The sequence below is a fragment of the Natator depressus genome, chromosome 1 (assembly GCF_965152275.1).
Source record: "Natator depressus isolate rNatDep1 chromosome 1, rNatDep2.hap1, whole genome shotgun sequence".
Taxonomy (NCBI): domain Eukaryota; kingdom Metazoa; phylum Chordata; order Testudines; family Cheloniidae; genus Natator; species Natator depressus.
Genome location: NC_134234.1, coordinates 309,693,205 through 309,714,297, shown reverse-complemented (window position 1 = coordinate 309,714,297; position 21,093 = coordinate 309,693,205). Strand labels below are relative to the sequence as shown.

At 43.1% G+C, this 21,093-nt stretch overlaps 1 protein-coding gene across 2 annotated transcripts in view; it reads right to left on the bottom strand.

Moving 5' to 3' along the window:
- The window catches only part of MAPK12 (mitogen-activated protein kinase 12), a 71,048-nt gene that overhangs the window by 30,546 nt on the left and 19,409 nt on the right, over positions 1-21,093 (bottom strand). For both annotated transcript variants that reach the window (XM_074942368.1, XM_074942367.1), the window contains 2 exons: positions 16,212-16,270; positions 903-1,014 (listed from right to left, as the gene is read on the bottom strand). In XM_074942368.1, the coding sequence (XP_074798469.1) occupies positions 903-1,014; positions 16,212-16,270 (171 nt within the window). The remainder of the gene's footprint in view (positions 1-902; positions 1,015-16,211; positions 16,271-21,093) is intronic.

Here is a 21,093-nt window from a genome sequence, read left to right as displayed (position 1 = left end):
TAATTCTGTAAGAGGCTGAGGGCTCTCAACTCCCATTAACTCTAGTGGGAGTCAAGGAAGCTCAGCACTTCACAAGGTCAGGTCTTTACTCTGGGATGCCCAAGCCTGAAGGTCTCTGTTCATCTTATCTAAAAGGGATTAAAACAATCTTACAATAAACATAGGTAATATGTGCATGAAAGGAGATCCACAGAGATAATTAATTAAAATAAACAGAACTAATGAGAAAGCAAAAACTGGAAAGACATCATATCTGATGTCACATCTCCAGTAGATATAGCAGGGGAAAGCACTGTTCTCTTAACCACAGCACTTTAAACTGACTTTGAAAAATCTGCAGATTAGCAAATAGGAGACTTTTAAAACTAACCATGTAACCTGGTGGTCTGCACTGCCATATGCGAAATCCAAGTTTGATTCTTGGTTTGAGATCAAATCCTGGCCCCATTGAAATCAGAGCCATTGTCTTCCACAGGGCGAGGATTTCACCCCTGGTTTCTAATTACCTCAGCTAGCAGGGGTGAGGTGTGCCAAAGAAGCAGCCCAATCAACTGCTGGAGGAGGATGGACTAAAATCACAGTAGTGACTTTTCTGGCTTGTTAAAATAAAAGTGTTGATGGCCTACAAGAGAGTCTTCATGGATCAAATGTATACAAAAATCAGACCATCGGAGCAAGGGACTCACACTCCAACCTCCACACATGATTTTTGAAAAAATATAAGCAAATATTCATCATCAAGAAACACATCCATTGTGGGGAATTCCGGAGCTCACAATGTCTATAGGGAGATTACATTTTGCTTAGCTTTCAAATATTGCAAAATGTATGCAGCTCTCTAAATAAATTTCCTGAGAAAAAATTTAACTTGTGAAAGTAAGAAAGTAATAAAAATGGCAAACCTTTAGGCCCTTTAACATTTGATAGACCAGGAACTGGATTCGATCTTCAGTTAGTTTCTCATGCTTCATTATCTTACTCAAGTCTGTTCCCATAAACGGCATGACTAGGTAGCTAAAGAAAATTGAGTACAAAATAACTCCATCAAGTTTGTCAAAGTGAAACATACCAGTACATTACATCTCAATGATCATTAGAAATTACAGTTCTTACCATTTAATTAAGCTACTAGTTAATTTGATCTCCCATTGAATTAACTACCTCTAGAACCAAATAATTTCTACTAAAAACAATATGACTTCCATGCTTTATTTTTATCAATTATGATTGCCTGAAGCAGGTACTGAGTAATTCAATCACTAGTTATAAGAAGAAAAGGAGTACTTGTAGCACCTTAGAGACTAACCAATTTATTTGAGCATAAGCTTTCATGAGCTACAGCTCACTTCATCGGATGCATCGGATGAAGTGAGCTGTAGCTCATGAAAGCTTATGCTCAAATAAATTGGTTAGTCTCTAAGGTGCCACAAGTACTCCTTTTCTTTTTGCGAATACAGACTAACACGGCTGTTACTCTGAAACCTCGTTATAAGAAGTTGTCAATTAATAGGAAATAACAAATTCTGAACACGATAAAAGAGCCCAAGGAAGATGTGTGTGTGCTTAAAAGATAACTAGATAAAAAGCTCTGTAATTTACACATTGTTTACCTTAGAAGAACTATCATGAGTTATGCAAACCAGTAGGTACTATCCATAACAAGGTCAACGACATACCTCAGTCAAAGTCACAGGAACAGATCTGATCAAAAGCAGAAGAGGGTATTACTGTAAGGCATGATTTCTCAACGTGGAGGTCATGAAAAAGTATCAGCGGGTCATGACCACCCTGCACTTCCCATACTTCTAAATGGGAAGGGAGTCCAGGTATGGAAAAAGTTGAGAACTATTGTTGTATGTCAAGTTGATATTTCAGGCCTAGCCTGAACAATGGGACAGTTTGGGACCTCAAGTTTTTGAGGGCCTTCAGTAGGCTCACAATTCAGAATCTAGCCTGATGTCCAACTCTGGCAGGAGGACCAGCCTATAGCAACTAATATAGACACATACACTTCCAGCAGTTTAAGGATCAAACCTTAAGGCTGCACCTGTATGTAATAAAAACTAGACCCAGTTATGAAGTGTAGAAATACATTTTGTCATTGTCTGATCTATAAAGATTTCACCAATTTGTCTTAAAGGGTTTTTCTTGATTTAAAATATATGGACTTTCAATATTTTATGTTCAGTCTTACAGTAACTGAGGTTTGCCACACAGCATCAGCGTCATTAAAAGAGAAATAGAAAATTTTATTCTCAAACTAAAGAAAGAGCAACAGACATTGAATGTTAAACCACAGAGAAAGGGGACAATAAGGTAGTTTCAAAGAACTACGGCTGGGATTTTCAAAAGAGCCTAAGGGAATAAGGCTCCCAAATCCCTTTCAATGGAATTTAGGCACCTAACTCCCTTAGACTTCCTTTGGTGCAAAGTTTAAGCAATTTAATTCAAGTAAAATGTGGAGAAACAGAAGTTAAGTGGAGGAGCAGAGAATGAAACCTCTCTGCTCTCTCTATCAGTGTATTTATGGCACATGAAAAAACATTTCTCACTGATAAAGTGGATGACCTAGACAATAGATTTTAACCTCCAATATGTTGGTGTTCCTGAACAATGAAAGCATAGATGGACATATTATTTTTTCCACACTCTTATCAAAGTCAATTATCGAGAGGCCATGAATATTTGAAGTGAGCTAGAAAGAACTTACTGAACATTCTAGCAAAAACACAGGTTTTAAGGAAAAAAATCTAGAGGATTTACTAACAACCTTTTTATTATTAATTATTATTAGAGATATTCAAACATGCTGAAGGAATTCAGAAGCACTAATCCAGGGGTTCTCAAACTGGGGGTCGTGACCACTCAGGGGTTTGCAATATTATTATGTGAGGGGTCGCGAGCATCAGCCTCCATCCCCAAGCACCGCTTCACCTCCAGCATTTATAATAGTATTAAATATAAAAAAAAAGCTTTTAATTTATAAGGGTGGTCGCACTCATAAGTTTGCTATGTGAACGGGGTAGGGTTGCCAACTTTCTAATAGCACAAAACGGAACACCCCGGCCCCGCCCAATGTCCCACCCCTCCCAGAGGCCACGCCTATGCCCCATCCCTTCTCCGAGGCCCCACGCCCTGCTTGCTCCATCCCCCCTCCCTCCATCGCTCGCACTCCCCCACCCTCACTCACTTTCACCGGGCTGGAGCAGGGGGTTGGGGTGCAGACGAGGTGTGAGGGCTCCAGCTGGAGGTGTGGACTCTGGGGTGGGGCCGGGGATTAGGGGTTTGGGCTGCAGGAGGGGGCTCCAAGCTGGAGCAGGGGAGCTGGGGGCTGAGGGCTCCAGCTGGGGGTGTGGGTTCTGGGGTAGGGCCAGGGATGAGGGGTTTGGGGTACAGGAGGGGGCTTATGGCTGGGGCAGGGAGGGTACAGGGTGCAGGCTCCAGGAGGGAGTTTGGGTATGGGAGGGGACTCTGGGCTGGGGCAGGGGGTTGGGGTACAGGAGGAGGGTGCGGGTCCCGGAGGCAATTACTGCGGCTCCCAGGAAGTACCCGCCAGGTCCCTGTGACCCCTATACGCATGGGCGGCCAGGGAGGCGCCGTGGCACCGAGAGCTGCCCTCGCGCCCGCAGGCACTGCCCCTACAGCTCCCATTGGTCACTGTTCCTGGCCAATGGGAGCTGCGGACCTGGCACTTGGGTGAGGGCAGCGCATGGAGCCTCCCTGTGCCTAGGGTCTGGAAGGATCTAGCAGCCGCTTCCAGGAGCCACACGGAGCCAAAGCAGGTAGGAAGCCTGCCTTAGCCCCAGGCCCCCGCTGTGCCACCAACCGGACTTTTAAAGGCCTGGTTTGCAGTGCCAACCAGAGCTGCCAGGGTCCGTTTTCAACCAGGGGTTCCGGTCAAAAACCGGATGCCAGGCAACCCTGGAAAGGGGTCACCAATACAAAAGTTTGAGAACTACTGCACTAATCCAACATTCAATGGGACTTGTGCTCCTAAATCCTTTAAGTGCTTTTGCAAACTCATTATTATATTTTGGTGACACAAAAACACTGGTAGGGACATGAGCCCATTGTGCTAGGTACTGGACAAACATATGTGAAGATACAGTCCCTGCCCCACACCTCGTACAATCCAAGGGCCTGAGCTTGTAATCTGATACATATGGGTGGACACCTCCATGCATGCAGACCACCACCAATTCCTTTAATTTAGAACAAAATGCAGCCAGTGAATGTGATAAACAACAGGATGGGAAGGAGGTAATTTGATTACACTAACTAGCTATACGTACGTGTAACCCTCAAGGAGATTACTTCAATTCCTGGTACTCTGTGTGCTGGTAGCTCAGAGAGAGGCACACTGTCCCTGATAGGGAGGGCGAGCCAAAGGCAGACTCAGAGTCTGTTGAGCAACAAACAGGGAGAGAGATACCCTTCCCAGGGAGCTCAGGAGAGAGGAGAAGCCATTTTGGAGCCGTCTGGACTCTGGAGTCAGCAGGGCCATCCTTAGGCATATGCAGCATACACAGCTGCGTAGGGCACCTGAAAATTTGGGGCAGCCTGGGTCTTAGTGTCTACCCACCCCGCCTCTTCCTATCACTGTTCTGACCCTTCCTGCAGGCTCCCACAGCTGGCTCCTGCAGCCTGGTGTGTCTTCCTCCAGAGGGGATCTAGTAACTTCAAAGTGAAAAAGTCCTCCAGCTTTCCAGACCTATTTGCACCACATTGAAACCGTTAAGGAGCCATTCAAGTGGTAATGAAGCCATTTAACAAGCATTTGCCAACCCCAGGTATGCACCATCAGTTTCTGAATTTACTGACAAAAACAGTTGTGCATTACTGTAATATTTACTCAGAACATGTCAGTCTACAGGACCTTAGTTTAAAATTTGCTTTAAAAATATTTCATTAGAAGATTGCTGAAGATTACAAAATCACATCTCTAAAAAATCCTTGGATAGATTTTTAGATGCACAATCTGAATATTCATCTTTAGCCTTAAATGCTTGGATCTTCAGACATATAGTTTTTTAAATAAATCCTTCAAAAGACCATCCTTACCTAAAATACACGTTAATTTTAATTACTATAGTACAAAAAACTTGCTTCCAAAGTCTTCCTGTCCTTTCTGTCCATCCTTTTCTTCCTTCACTCCCCTGATGAAGAGAGCCCTTAAACGCACAACATCCCTTTCCTTCCAGATAGCTGGACAAACAAGTTTCCCCTTCTCTACTTCTGACTATTTGATGAACTAGTTTTAAGAGAACCCTCCAGCAAAATCAATACCTTAGTAAGATATAAAATCCTTTGTTATGCCTAAAATTTTTGGAAACATATTTTTTAAAGTTGGTGAAATTTCCTAAACATGTCTATTCTTGGAGATTACACAAAGTAAATTAGTGTTCCCTTTTTCTAAAAGCAATGAACATTGTTATGAACACACTAACCCTCTGTGACTGCTTAATTTAAAATAATGTCTTTGTTTCAGTGAATTAAATATGTAGTAATCTGGAATGATTACTTTATGAAGGCTTAAGAATACATTGAAAATATAAAATCAGTTTAGAAATACTGATTAAGAAAATGTGAAACAGAGAAGAGCTGCATCATGTATTCCATAATATTTAATGTTGTATTCAGCAGGACAGCTGATTTGCCCTCAAAGTTTGCAAATAAATCTCTGACAAACTTGAGGGTATATCAAAAAACCTGTGACTGCCATTTTTTATTCGCAAGATTAGTGCTTTTAATTAGGTACCTTCTCCATGTCCAGTCTTTACCTTCACCTACTGGCATGCAGTGGAAAATATGCTCCATTTTCTTTAGAAATAAATTGCAGAAGAGTGTTTTTTCAAATGTCATTTGCTTCATTTGGGCTCAGGGATTTGGCTGGAAGGGGGTGAGCAGGGAGGGGGAGGGAATAGGAAGAGGGAGACCATGGGGAGAGGGCGGGGCTTGGGCAGACTGATGGTGGGCCTGGGGCAGAGTAGGGCGGGGCCACAGGCAGAAGAGGTGGGCTGGGGAGCTAGCCTCCCCAAGCGGCAGCTTCACCCACCACCCATGACAGCAGATAAGAACGGGTCAGCTCCCGCACACCCAGGGCGCGCTGCAGTCTCCTTAGGCAGAGGCCGTATTCACAGAGCCAAATGCACCAGCGCCGCACATTCTGCGTGAGGGAGAGGGTACAGGGGTCTCTGCAGGGAACTATGACTCTCCATCACCATGAGGCAGACCAGGTGGCTCGGTATCCTTTGCTGCCTCCCCCTCCCACCCCCGGGTTGTGAGTCCGGGCTGCCGTCGGGCATAGGGGCACCAATTTTAATAATACTATGTAGGGCCCCATAAATCCTAAGTACGGCCCTGGGAGTCAGCGAAGGAAAGGGCAGGACTGGCCTCTGGGGACCTGAAAGCAAGGTCCCTCAGCTTGGGCCTTTCCCTCTCCAAAGGTGACTTCCAGTTTGTAGAGTTTTGAACTCTATGTGAGATCAGTCACCACATGGCCAGCTCTGCTCTGGCTGCTAGTCCGGGGCTGCTGCCTGCTGTGAGTGTGTCTGAGCACTGGGGTGGGAGACTAAAATCCAGATTTTAGTATACTTTTGTAATCTCCACCTTAAGCCCTACACCCCTTTGTGGTGAGGGGAAATCCTGGCACCAGAAGCAGCCTGACTCCTATATGAAGAGGACACCTGCCAGCAGTGGTTGTCAGCCCTCTGCAGTGATGGAGGAGTCCAGAGCCATCTCTGAACCTGAGGATCTGTGGCGGAGTTGTGAGTCTCCATCTTTTAGTTAGCTAGTCAGGGAAATAGTTTGGGAGACCACTTACCAGGAGCACCATTTTCGGGGTGCAAGGGGGGCTCAAGGCTCCCCCCCCATTTTCATATTGGAGGTTTGCTAACAGCACATGCCCTAGCCCCAGACGGAGCTCTTAACTGCAACACAATTTGAGTGTGATATGTAATGAGTTCTCAAAAAGAAAAGGAGTACTTGTGGCACTTTAGAGACGAACCAATTTATCTGAGCATAAGCTTTTGTGAGCTACAGCTCACTTCATCTGATGCATAAAAGTGGAACCTGTAATGAGTTCTGTGCTGCTCCAAGCTTCTGCCTTTGCGGCAGGGAGTTTGTTTATAAACAGAGGCAGGGTGATTAACATAACAAAAGGCTTGTCATTAAATTAAATTAAGGATCGTTAGATGATCCTGAAAGCATTGCCAGGCACTCCAGTTAAAAAATAGGAAACAAAGAGTAGGAATAAACGGTGAGAATAGAAAGAGGTAGTGGTGCCCCCCAGGAGTCTGTACTGGGACCTGTGCTGTTCAACATATTCTTAAATGATCTGGAAAAAGGGGTAAACAGTGAGGTGGCAAAATTTGCAGATGATACAAAATTACTGAAGATAGTTAAGTCCAAAGCTGACTGCAAAGAGTTACAAAGGGATCTCACAAAACTAGGTGACTTGGCAACACAATGGCAGATGAAATTCAATGTTGATAAATGCAAAATAATGCACATGGCAAAATATAATCCCAACTATACATACAAAATGATGGGATCTAAATTAGCTGTTACTTGTCAAGAAAGAGAATTTGTGGATAGTTCTCTGAAAATATCTGCTCAATGTGCAATGGCAATCAAATAAGCTAACAGAATACTGGAAATCATTAGGAAAGGGTTAGATACTAAGACAGAAAATATCATATTGCCTCTATATAAATCCATGGTACACCCACATATTGCATCCTGTGTGCAGATTTGGTCATCCCATCTCAAAAAAAGATATATTGGATTTAGAAAAGATACAGAGAAGGGCAACAGAAATGCTTAGGGGTATGGACACCTTCCATATGAGCAGAGATTAAAAAGACTGGGACTTTTCAGCTTGGAAAAGAGATGCCTAAGGGGGGATATGATAGAGGCCCATAAAATAATGAATGGTATGGGAAAACTGAATAAGGAAATGTTATTTACTCCTTCACACAACACAAGAACTAGGGGTCACCCAATGAAATTAATAGGCAGCAGATTTAAAACAAACAAAATAAAGTATTTCTTCGTGGTCAACCTGTGGAACTCATTGCCAGGGCATGTTGTGAGGCCAAAACTATAACAGGGTTCCAATAAGAACTAGGTAAGTTCATGGAGGATAGGTCCGTCAATGGCTATTAGCTGGGGTGGGGGTCATGATCCAACACCATATTCTGCATGTCCCTAACCTCTGTTTGCCAGAAGCTGGGAATGGGCTATGGGATGAATCATTTTGATGATTGCCATATTCTGTTCATTCCCTCCGAAGCATCTGATATTGGTCACTGTTGGAAGACAGGATATTGGGCTACACGGACCATTGGTCTTCCCCCGTATGGCCATTCTGATGTTCTTATATAGATCCCAGATGTATGTGCCTCCCACTTTGACCCACTAGACCCCACTCCCCTCCCAGAGCTGAGACAGAACCCTGGAATCCTGACAGAGGCTCTCTCTCCACAGAGTTAGTAACAAAGTAAGAATATACATTCAAATTTTAAACCTAACCAGTGTCCCTTAGGTGACTTGCCACAAGATGTCAGGATATGTTAGTATTAGCGCTGAGTGGGTCTAATATTTATTTAATTTTCTTTCTTTTATGTAGAATTAAATACAGTGCTCCTGTCAGCTAATTGTTATTTGCCAAAAAACTTCAGTTTTCAAGTGCCTAAGTAAGCCCCTGGAATCACAGTTAAAAGTTGCACCTGTCAAGGTTCCTCCCCCACTCTGAACTCTAGGGTACAGATGTGGGGACCTGCATGAAAAACCTCCTAAGCTTATCTTTACCAGCTTAGGTCAAAACTTCCCCAAGGTACAAAATATTCCACCCTTTTGTCCTTGGATTGGCCGCTACCACCACCAAACAAATACTGGTTACTGGGGAAGAGCTGTTTGGACACGTCTTTCCCCCCAAAATACTTCCCAAAACCTTGCACCCCACTTCCTGGACAAGGTTTGGTAAAAAGCCTCACCAATTTGCCTAGGTGACTACAGACCCAGACCCTTGGATCTTAAGAACAATGAACAATCCTCCCAACACTTGCACCCCCCCTTTCCAGGGAAATGTTGGATAAAAAGCCTCACCAATTTGCATAGGTGACCACAGACCCAAACCCTTGGATCTGAGAACAATGAAAAAGCATTCAGTTTTCTTACAAAAAGACTTTTAATAGAAATAGAAGTAAATAGAAATAAAAAAAAATCCCCGGCAAAGACAGAATATAGACAGACACACATACCCTTTGTTTCTCTCCCTCCTCCCAGCTTTTGAAAGTATCTTGTCTCCTCATTGGTCATTTTGGTCAGGTGCCAGCGAGGTTACCTTTAGCTTCTTAACCCTTTACAGGTGAGAGGAGATTTCCTCTGGCCAGGAGGGATTTTAAAGGGGTTTACCCTTCCCTTTATATTTATGACAGCACCACCCTACCAAAATCTGAAATGGTGCCCTGCCACTTCCTCAACTGTGTCCTCAAACCAGGGGGTAAGGGATTGGGGATTTTGTTACCTGCTGTCTATTAAATCTGCAGAGGGACTTACCACATTATCCCACTTGTGAGTCTCTTGGGCTGTACTGAACCCAGTCAGCCACATTGCTAACAGCTGCACAGATGATATTGTGGTCACGGATCATCAAGAGCCCCTACAAACTACAGAACACTAATTTTACGTTAACTATATCAGGTCGCATGACTGGGGAAATTCACGGATACTGCAGGGGCCCTGGTGACCCTGAGAATAGTATTTTACCTGGATATATTTATCTTCTGTTTAATAATAATTACTGTCTTAAATATATTGTATGTGTTTGTGTTATTTCATGGAAGTCTCCAACTATCTGGTAAGTAAGTGGTGGTTACCCAGTGATTAGAATTTTCCCCTCAAGCTGCCCTGGTGACCCTGCCAGGAAGGAGCAAGGGAGTGGAGGCACCACCAAATAAATTCAGATGGGAAGAAAAAGAAGTTACACCCTGCTGAATGTATGGCGGGATCCAGAAGAACCCAGGCCTGTTCATCAAAACCCATAAGGAGATTGGCGCTAAAGGAGGTAACCAAATGGATAGGGTGCACTACATACAATTTGATGTTTCCGAATTTTTAAGAATCAGGATAAAGAACAATCTTTTGGGAGAAACACACAGGTGTGGTACAATAAAACAGAAAGTTTGAATATCCAGTATTTCTGGATATTATTGGAGCAGGAAACAAGGTCCAGAGACAAAGGAATTAGCTGCAATGTAGGATTCCAGAACAAAACCTCAATTTAACATTTTTAAACATGCCTCTAGGATACGAAGATCACTAAAATCTACATAAATAAATAGGCTTCATTCTTCCAAGGCCCGTACAAGCAGCATGCCTCAGGATTGGGTCAGTCAAGACAAGACTGACTCAGGGTTATCTGGACATAGCTAAACTGAGACACTCGGTCCAGCCCATCTTTGGCAGAATTCCAGCCCAACTAAGACTGTGTGGTCTATCTCTATGTTATCCTAGAGATTCCTGTAAGTTCTCAAAATTGACCATCTGGTTATAAATCCAAGGTCTCAGGAGCTTGTTGGAATAACAACATTCATCAAGAAAGAAAGGGAAATTAATCGAGGAAAATATTTTCCTTCAGTTGCATAGTTATCTGCTAAATGTTTTTAATTCCAAAAGTGTAGTTGAATATTATGAGGTAAGTCCTCATCTAGACATACCAGTTCAAATTCACTGGGTAGCAGAGACCTTTGGTTTATTGACAGTAATTTTATAAACACAGCTATTATTTGAGTACTAATACGCACAAAGGTTGATTTTAATATTAATTCACCATTGATATAATTCAGACTGTTTTCTCATTTTATTTTCTATTTCTTTAAAAACATGCTGGGCTTATTTGGACTGTATACAAAGCTCATAGTTAATTCCAAAACTGGAGTTCTTAAAGGAGCCTGATGGCATTAGGTGCAAAACCCCCAATTAACTTCAAAGGGGAGTTGGGCACCTAACTTCCTTAAGTTCCTTTAAGGATTCCAACCTAATCCCTACAAATAGAGGGCTATAAAGAAGCACTTGACAGCCACAGCACCAAAAACAGAGCCACCACAGACCACATTATATTTCCCACTGTGCAGATACAAGAGCTATTCCTAAGGGAATTCTACACCAGTGCACATGTGCAGAATTCACATCTGTCACACATTTCTTTGCTTCCCTGCAGAAAAATGACTTTCTGATAGGGAAGCAAAGGGAAGCAGCAAGAGTGGTCATGTGCCCCTTCCAAGCAGCGCAGGCATGTCGTTTCTGTTTCAGGTGCCAAGAGCAGTCGTTGGAGAGAGAAATCACTGGGGGAGTGAGGTGTCTGGGGACACCCTAGCTGGTGCTGGATCAGACCCACCAGGAGCCGGGGCCAGGTCAGACCCATCCCCCATCCACCCAACCCCTGTGCATCTGGACACCATATAGTCAGACCCCCCTCAATGAGCCTCACTTCCTGCACCCAGAACCCCACCACCAAGCCCCCGGGCCGCCCTGCTGAACCCCACCCGCTGCATCCAGACCCCCACCCCTGCACCCAGACCACCCTCTGCCAAGCCCCACCCCTCAGCACCCAGAACCCCCCACACCCCTACGGAGCCCCTGTGCATCCAGATTTCCCCCTGCACCCAGACCCTCACTGAACCACCCACTCGCAGACTGCCCGACACAGAATCCTCTCATTCCACACCTGGATCCCCCCACACTAAGCCCCTCCGCACTTAGATCTTCCCAGGCTGAGCCTGCATGCCCACATCTGGTGCGGAGGGACAGGGGCTCAGGGTGTTTCTGGGGCAGGCCTGGCCCTTGCGCTGCATGAGGGTCAGGTGCAGCCTCACTGCTGAGTCTATGTCCTGGGGAGATGGGGGGAAAGCAGGGTAATCTCTGTGCAGTCAGTGGCCTGTGCCATGCTGGAGCCTCCACATTTATTTATTGACAAATAGAATGTGGAGAATTTTAAAATATTGTGCACAGAACTTTTATTTTTTTGGTGCAGAATTTTTAATTTTTTGGTGCAGAATTCCTTCAGGAGTAAAGAGCAGGCAAGAGACAGTGCAAAGTCTCCCCACCCCGCCTTCCATACTTGATCAGGAAGCAACTGCAGACCTAGGCTCTGATCCTGCAGAGACTTATGGAAGAAGAGCTGGATGAGGCTTTTTTAAAACAACTAACAAAATCATCCAAAGCACAGGACTTGGTGGTGATGGGGGACTTCAACTACCCAGACATCTGTTCAGAAAATAATACAGCTGGGCACAGATTATCCAACAAGTTCTTGGAATGTATTGGAGACAATATTTTAGTTCAGAAGGTGGAGACAGCTACTACGGGAGAGGCTGTTTGACAAATAGGAACTGGTTGAAAATTTGAAAGTGGAAGATAGCTTAGGTAAAAGTGGACATGAAATGGTAGAGTTCATGATTGTAAGGAATGGTAGGAGGGAAACCACCATAATAAAGATAAATTTCAGGTTTCAGAGTAGCAGCCGCGTTAGTCTGTATTCGCAAAAAGAAAAGGAGTACTTGTGGCACCTTAGAGACTAACAAATTTATTTGAGCATAAGCTTTCATGAGCTACAGCTCACTTCATCAGATGCATATGCTTATGCTCAGATAAATTTGTTAGTCTCTAAGGTGCCATAAGTACTCCTTTTCTTTTTGCGAATAAAGATAAAGGATTTCAAGAAGGCAGACTTTAACAAACTCAGGAAGTTGGTAGGTAAGATCCCATGGGAAGCAAGTATAAGGGGAAGAAGAGTTCAAAAGAGTTGGCAGTTTTTCAGAGACATTATTAAGGGCAGAAGAGCAAACTATCCCACTGTAATGGAAAGATAGGAAGTATGGCAAGAGACTACCCTAGCTTAATCAAGAATTCTTCAATGATCTGAAACTCAAAAAAGTCCTACAAAACGTGGAAACTAGGTCAAATTACAAAGGATGAATATAAACAAATAACACAGATATGTAGGGACAAAATTAGAAAGGCCGAGGCATGAAATGAGATTAAACTAGCTGAAGACATAGAGGGTAACAAGAAAACATTCTATAAATACCTTAGAAGCAAGAGGAAGGCCAAGGACAGGGTAGGCCCATGACTCAATGAGGGGGAAAAAACAATTAACAGTAAATGTGGAAATGGCAGAGGTGTGAAATGACTTCTTTGTTTCAGTTTTCACCAAAAAGATTAGTAGTGATTGGGTGTATAACATAGTGAATGCCAGTGAAAATGCGGTAGGATCAGAGGCTAAAATAGGGAAAGAACAAGTTAAAAGTTACTTAGACAAGTTAGATGTCTTCAAGTCACCAGGGCCTGATGAAATACATCCTAGAATACTCAAGGAGCTGACTGATGAGGTATCTGAGCCATTAGCAATTATCTTCAAAAAGTCATAGAAGATGGGAGAGATTCCAGAGAACTGGAAAAGGGCAAATATAGTGCCCATCTATAAAAAGGGAAATAAGGGGAATTACAGTCCAGTCAACTTAACTTCAGTACCTGGAAAGATAATGGATCAAATAATTAAGCAATCGATTTGCAGACACCTAGAAGATAATGAAGTGATAAGAAACAATCAGCATGGATTTGTCAAGAACAAATCATGTCAAACCAGCCTAATAGCTTTCTCTGACAGGGTAAAAAGCCTTATGGATGGGGGGAAGCAGTTGATGTGGTAGATCTTGACTTTAGTAAGGCTTTTGATACTCTCTCACATGACTTTCTCATAAACAAACTAGGGAAATACAACCAAAATGGAGCTACTGTAAGGTGGGTGCATAACTGGTTGGAAAACCATTCCCAGAGAGTAGTTATCAGTGGTTCACAGTCAAGCTGGAAGGGCATAATGAGTGGGGTCCCGTGGGAATCAGTTCTGGGTCCGGTTCTGTTCAATATCTTCATCAATTATTTAGATAATGGCATAGAGTTTACACTTATAAAATTTGCGGACGATACCAAGTTGGGAGGGGTTGAAAGTCCTTTGGAGGACAGAATTAAAATTCGAAATGATCTGGACAAACTGGAGAAATGGTCTGAAGAAAACAGGATGAATTTCAATAAGGACAAATACAAAGTATTCCATTTAGGAAGGAACAATCAGTCGCATACATATAAAATAGGAAGTGACTGCCTAGGAAGGAGTACTGCAGAAAGGGATCTGTGGGTCACAGTGGACCACAAGCTAAATATGAGTCAACAGTGTAACGCTGTTGCAAAAAAAGCAAACATAATTCTGGGATGTATTAGCAGGAGTGTTGTAAGCAGGACACGTGAAGTAATTCTTCTGCTCTACTCTGTGCTGATTAAGCCTCAACTGGAGTATTGCGTCCAGTTCTGGGCACCACATTTCAGGAAAGATGTGGACAAATTGGAGAAAGTCAAGAGAAAAGCAACAAAAATGATTAAAGGTTTAGAAAATATGACTTCTGAGGGAAGATTGAAAAAATTGGTTTTGTTTAGTTTGGAGAAGAGAAGACTGAGAGGGGGCATGATAACTGTTTTCAAGTACATCAAAGGTTGTTACAAGGAGCAGGGGAGAAATTATACTCCTTAACCTCTGAGGAAAGGACAAGAAACAATGGGCTTAAATTGAAGCAAGAGCAGTTTAGGTTGAAAATTAGGAAAAACGTCCTAACTGTCAGGGTGGTTAAATACTGGAATAAATTGCCCAGGAAGGTTCTGGAATCTCTGTCATTGGAGATTTTTAAGAGCAGGTTAGACAAACATCTGTCAGGGATGGTTTAGATAATACTTAGTCCTGCCATGAGCTCAGGGGACTGGACTAAATGACCTCTCGATGTGCCTTCCAGTCCTACAATTCTACGATTCTATGATAAAGTTAACATATGTTCTGTGGGTAGTGCTAACAAAGCAACACACCTACTCACAGAGCAGAAAGTTCAACATAAGCATGAATTTTTGCAGGATCAGGGTCCTATCTTTGCACTTCTTGAGCTAAAGGGCTGGGGAGGTGTGGGTATGTGGGGGGAAATGGTCAGGTGCCACCTGGGACAGCACCTGGGGTCTCAGAAGGGGTGGGCTTTGGTTCTACTACCTCTTCCACATTGTCTGGCAGAATGATGCTGATGGCAGACCTAAGTGTATGCTTCCCTCTAAAAAGTAGGGGTAGGAGCCACATTAAAGTATGCTCCTTCCAATTCCTAAAGGATTCAGACAGGAATAACGCCCCAGGGCACAGGCAATGGTGGCACTGCCTTTCCCAGCACTGCTGTTTCGAGCCACAAGGCAGCTGCATTATAGTAAGATCAAATTCATATCACAGACCAAACAAGCTCCCACATGACTAGTTGGCAAAAATTAAACAATCAGATCTCCCCTTGAATGACTCATCTGACCTTTAATGCACAAAAGCTTCCCCTCATTTCTGTTTTAACTGTAAACACATTTGTACTTGCTTACACTGTACAGCTTGCTGAGAGTGTATACAACACATTTGCAGCAGACTTCTGCACTTCTAGTCATGAAAAGAAGCCTCTATCCGCCTCTTGCACCCTCAGAACTCCTGGGTGACGTTTTACCCAGCCTTCCAGGCACTTTAGACTATAAGGTCTCTGCCTCAGAGGCCTGTGTGGGCAGCGGGGGCATTCAGTCCACATGTTTGGGCTTAACCCAATTTGTGTGTTTCGTTTTCTACTTTTTTATTTTTAACTTTGTATTTTTAAACAACATGGGACAGATATGTATTACCAGAGGAAAAAGAAAAGGAGTACTTGTGGCACCTTAGAGACTAACAAATTTATTTGAGCATAAGCTTTCGTGAGCTACAGCTCACTTCATTGGATGCATGCAGTAGAAAATGATGAGTGATTTTAAAACATTTTGGACCCAACTCTGATCCCAGTTATAATAGAGGAAACATACTACAATCTACTGAAGGTAATGGGTTTACTCTACATGTACAACAATTTAAATGAGATCAGAATTTGGCCCTTTGTTTCTCTGATATGAAATCAATACGTTAAGCCTAGGATTTTCAAAGGTGCCTAAGGGAGGGATGCACCAATTCCCACAGAATTTCAATGGCAGGTAGGCACCTAACTCTCTTACAATCCTTTGAAATTTTATAGGCATGCACATAATACTTACATTAAACTGTAATTCAGAAATAAACCATAAGCTAATGCCTATGATTTCTCATAGAATCAAAAACTTACAAATCATTAAATTTCTCCAGTATTACATCTGGTGTGAACACATCCAATATTCCAATAACCTAAAAACGGGAGAGAGAAAAAACAGAAATATATGGATTAAGATTTCATCAACACAAAATCCCCAAGCCACATAATAAATGAAGAAATATAGTGTAGAACATTACCAAAATGAGACATTAGTTACAAACATAAAGATGAGAAGTAGCTTGCCTATAGCAAAGCACACAACTTCTAGTATAAATGAGGTTTGTCACCCATTATCCATCAATTTTCACCTCCATCACTAGGTCTGCTTGACCTAAGGCTAAACAAGCTTTAAACGTACATTTTTTTTAGATATATATATAAGCAAGGTTGAGCGATAATTATATAAAACAGCTGATAAAACCAAACAAACTAAAACTTTACCATACTGTACACACAGGAATAGTCCATCATTGTTATTCAGTCACTTCTGGGGAAAAGTGAGCCAACTGTGGGTCAATGCATAGTAACACTAAATAATTTAGGATAGCAAATAAAATGAATTTTCCAAATTTATCTGCAGGGAAATTTTGGTAGGCAGAATATAATTCCCAGAATGGAATTTGGTCAGGACCCTGGGACTAAACTTGTTTATCCCTGTGAAAAGGGATCATTGGCCTTAAGTGACCATAAGTCATCAAGAATACAATTGGGAATTTAACTCTATATCTTGGACTGCTGCACGTGGCTCCCCGGGCCGAGGGGAGGGAGGGGGCAGCGGGGAGCTGCCACGGGGGGGGGGCACTCCCCGGGCCGAGGGTTGGGGGCAGCGGGGGCGGGGAGCTGCCGCAGGGGGGCTCCCCGGGCCGAGGGGAGGGGGCGGCGCAAGGTGGAAGTTTCACCTAGAGCGCGAAACCTCCTTGCACCGGCCCTGGAAGCACCAGAGAAGGGGGTCGGCTTATGAACGGGTATAGAGAGGGAGAGGTGGGACACAGCCCCTCCCTCCAAACAGAGGGAGCAAGGAGAGGCAGCACAGCCAGAAGGGAAGAGGAGGGGCCAGAGTCTCTCCGCTTCTGGCCATGCTGCTGTCCCCCCAGCCTCTGAAGCAGCTGCAGCTCTGGGGCTAGCAGGCTGCAGCCATGCTGCTCGGCCCCGCCCCCCAGAGCAGGCTGTGGCCGCGCCGCCTGGCCAACCGGAGCACCCATGACACCCAGCCCAGCCTGCTGGAACATGCTGCGACCGCGCCACCTGGTCTGGCCCGCCGGAGCAGGCTGCAGCCGCGCGGCCCAGCCTGCCGGAGCAGCTCCAGCCAGGCCAGAGACATCCTCCCCTGACCCTCCCCAAATAAGGTGGGAAGGGATGGGATAGGGAGAGTGTGGGGGTCCCTGGCTATGGGTGGGGTCGTGGGGGGTGGTCACAGGGGTTACTCGCCTGACCTCCAGCTTCTCCCCGCCCCAAAATTTCCCCACCAGTTCTTGTCCCGGCCCGTCAGGGTAAGCAGCTGGCACGCCGGGACACTTTGTTTACTTAGGTTTACCTCCATGCCTGTGGACGCTCGAGGTAAACAAACCATGTCTGCCCGCCAGCGGCTTATCCTGATGGCCTGGGAGCCAAAGTTTGCTGACCCCTGAATTATAGGGTCAGCTTAAGAATGGGTCATAAAAATTTTCCATTTTTACTTATCCCTCTTGTGGGGGGTCGGCTTATAAACGAACTGGCTTATGATCGAGTATATACAGTAGTCTTTTTGGAGCCATGAAAAGAACAATAAAAAAAATGAAAGAACCGCTCCACAAAACATTAGTAAGATCCATTACTAGACAATCAAAAATAAAGTAAAAGAGGATGTATGTATTCAAAACCATGCTTTAAAGTACAGAGGTTATAGCAAATATTTTATTTTTCAGATTTCTACAGCAGAGTTTTATAAATATCCACCACAGAAACTTTTCACTCATGATGCAGAAAGTGACACCGAAGCTGAATCATGGAATTTTAAGGGCTTTGCTTCTAGTTAAAACTTTGCATGTACACTTTTCTAGAGCTGCATCTTGCTGAGTCTACATTTCAAAAATTCTTAATATATATGTAGCTAGCATCTAAAGAGTGTGTCATTATAAATGGAAAGTTAGTATTTGAACTTCAGCCTGGCCACCAAGTGCCTTCTCTTCCCATTAAAACCCACTACTTCCTGGGAAGAAGTGTTCCTTTTCCTCTAACTAATACACTTTCTGTGTCCTCATTTACCTGAACTGTTGCCCTGTGTCTTGTTTATTTTAAATTGTAAGCTAAATGATGGTGACAGCGGGCTTCAACAGGAAAAGTAATTGATACCACAGAAGATGAGGCAATGTATGGATGCTGCACCGCATGGATTTGCAAAAAGTATCCTTAAGGCTAACAAAGCATGGGAACCTGTATTATGCTCCTTTTCTTGTTGTGAAACATGGGAAGCTGGAAAAGGTATTTCAACAGAAAATACCAGCCAAAAATCAAAGAGATTAGTAAAGCTCATTAAAATTCCTCTTCATCTCCCATTAAAGTCAGTGGGAGTATATTAGTTACTTGGACTATCCTGTTAGTTAACAACAGGATTTGTCCTGAGAGGCAAAGAACTGAGCTCATACTTTTCAGGTAAACTGGCAAACTAATTGAGACAAGCTTGTCATCTGTCTTTGTCGTTGCAAATCCTTGGAATTGAAAAGACCGGGGAAAGAGCAGCAACTCCATTCAAAAGACCAATGTAGAGAGCAAAATGGGAACTGAACACAGAATATTTTTATAAACATGCAATGGATGGTTGTCCCTCTTTTATTGTCATACCCATTTGATTTGATAAACTAGTTTATTCTTTTTCATAATGGATTTTCTAAAGCAACATCATTGAAACTGACATGGACAAGTCAGACTAAAAATAATTAATCATTTATAAATATCAAAGAGAGAACTCTGGTTCCTTCTCATCAGTGACCTTTATTTAATATCCATGTTTCAGAGAGTTTTTTCCAAACTAGAATATAGTTATTAATATTTCCATTTATGTCACAGCCTGCTGCAGATACATTACAAACAAGAGGATACAAAATAAAATAAATACTCTAAGGAAGATATAATTTCGGTGACTAATGTAAATATAAGAAAAATTACTGGTTAGTATGTTGGAAATATTCTTCTCCATAACACCCTGCAAAAACATTTGCTACCATGGAATGCCATTCCTCTATTAAATATAAGGTTCTTAAACATAATGACTGACATAAAGACCAGTTTGGATAGTAAAGCACAAATGACACACGGTGCTTATTTCTTTTATAACTTGGTATATATAAAATAAAATAGAAAATACCTTGACGTTATCAACAATGATAAAGAGGACAGGTCACTGATACAGAGTGATCTGGAAGACTCAGTAAGCTGGGCACAAGCAAATAACATGCATTTTAATACAGCTACATGTAATGTATACATGTAGGAGAAAAGAATGTAGGCCACACTTAGAAGATGGAGGACTTTATCCTGGGAAGCAATGGTGCTGGAACTGGGAAAGGGAGCAGCGGGCAATCCCCCCCCCACACACACTTTTAAAAGTGGGAGGGCCATGCCCCACACTTTTTAACAAAAGAAACACATGAGTTTGCCCCCCAAGAGGTGACCCATGCCTGCCTATAGTGGGCACAGTGAGGGCAGTGGTTTCAACCGATGTTACTGGGCATGCTCAGTCCATCTGAGCATGCTTAGTACAAGCCAAGCAGCAAATCTGTGTGGGCATGCTACCCTGCATCCCGCCCCCCACTTCTACAAAGGTTCCGGTGCCCTTACTGGGAAGTGGTGACTGAAAAAGATTTGGGGTCATGGTGGATAATCAGCTGAACATGAGCTCCCAGTGCAAAGCTGTGGCCAAAAGGGCTAATGCTATCTTTGGATGCATAAACAGGGGAATCTCAAGTAGGAGCACAGAGGTTATTTTACCTCTTTCTTTGGTACTGGTGCAACCCTACTGAAATACTGTGTCCAGTTCTGGTGTCCACAATTCAAGAAGGATGTTAATAAATTGGAGAGGGCTCAGAGAAGAGCCAAGAGAATGATTACATGATTAGAACATATGCCTTATAACGATAGACTCAGGGAGCTCCATCTATTTAGCTTAATAAAGAGATGGTTAAAGGATGACTTGATCACACTCTTTCAGTACCTACAAGGGGAACAAATATTTCCTAGTGGACTCTTCAATCTAGCAGACAAAGGTATAACAAAATCCAATGGCTGGAAGTGGAAGCTACACAAATTTAGACTGGAAATAAGGAGCAAATGTTTTATAGTGAGGATAATTAACCACTGGAACAATTTGCCAAGGTTTATGGTGGAGTCTCCATCACTGACGCTTTTTAAAATCAAGATTTTTTTAAAAATATATGCTCTAGTTCAAAAGGAATTATTTTGGAGACGTTCTATAGCCTGTGTTATACAGGTCAGACTAGATGATCACAATGGTCCTTTCTGGCCTTGGAATCTATGAAAAACATTCTTCAATTATATTTTGATTGCTTCACCAGAGCACGTGCTGTTATTAGAGATGCAAGTTCTGTGGACAAGGAATGCTACTATAAGATACCACTGGAAAAGGTCTATGTCTATGGTAGACATTAGCAGTGATGCTCTCCACCAGGGTCTCACTTTTACCAATCAGTTTTTAAGATGAGATTTCTGGCATGCAGTAGCACAATGAGGTAAGTACGCCATCAACCCATGGCCATCTGAGTGATTGTTTGTTTTATCCTGTGTTCATTGGTTCCTTGTAAACTCAGTGAAAGTCCCTCCACCATCCCTTTAAAGACAGATCCAAAGTGGAGTGAATGGTATGGGAGAAAAAATCAAACTCAGATTTTTTTGTTCAATATTAGTGTCTTGTGTAGCCCCC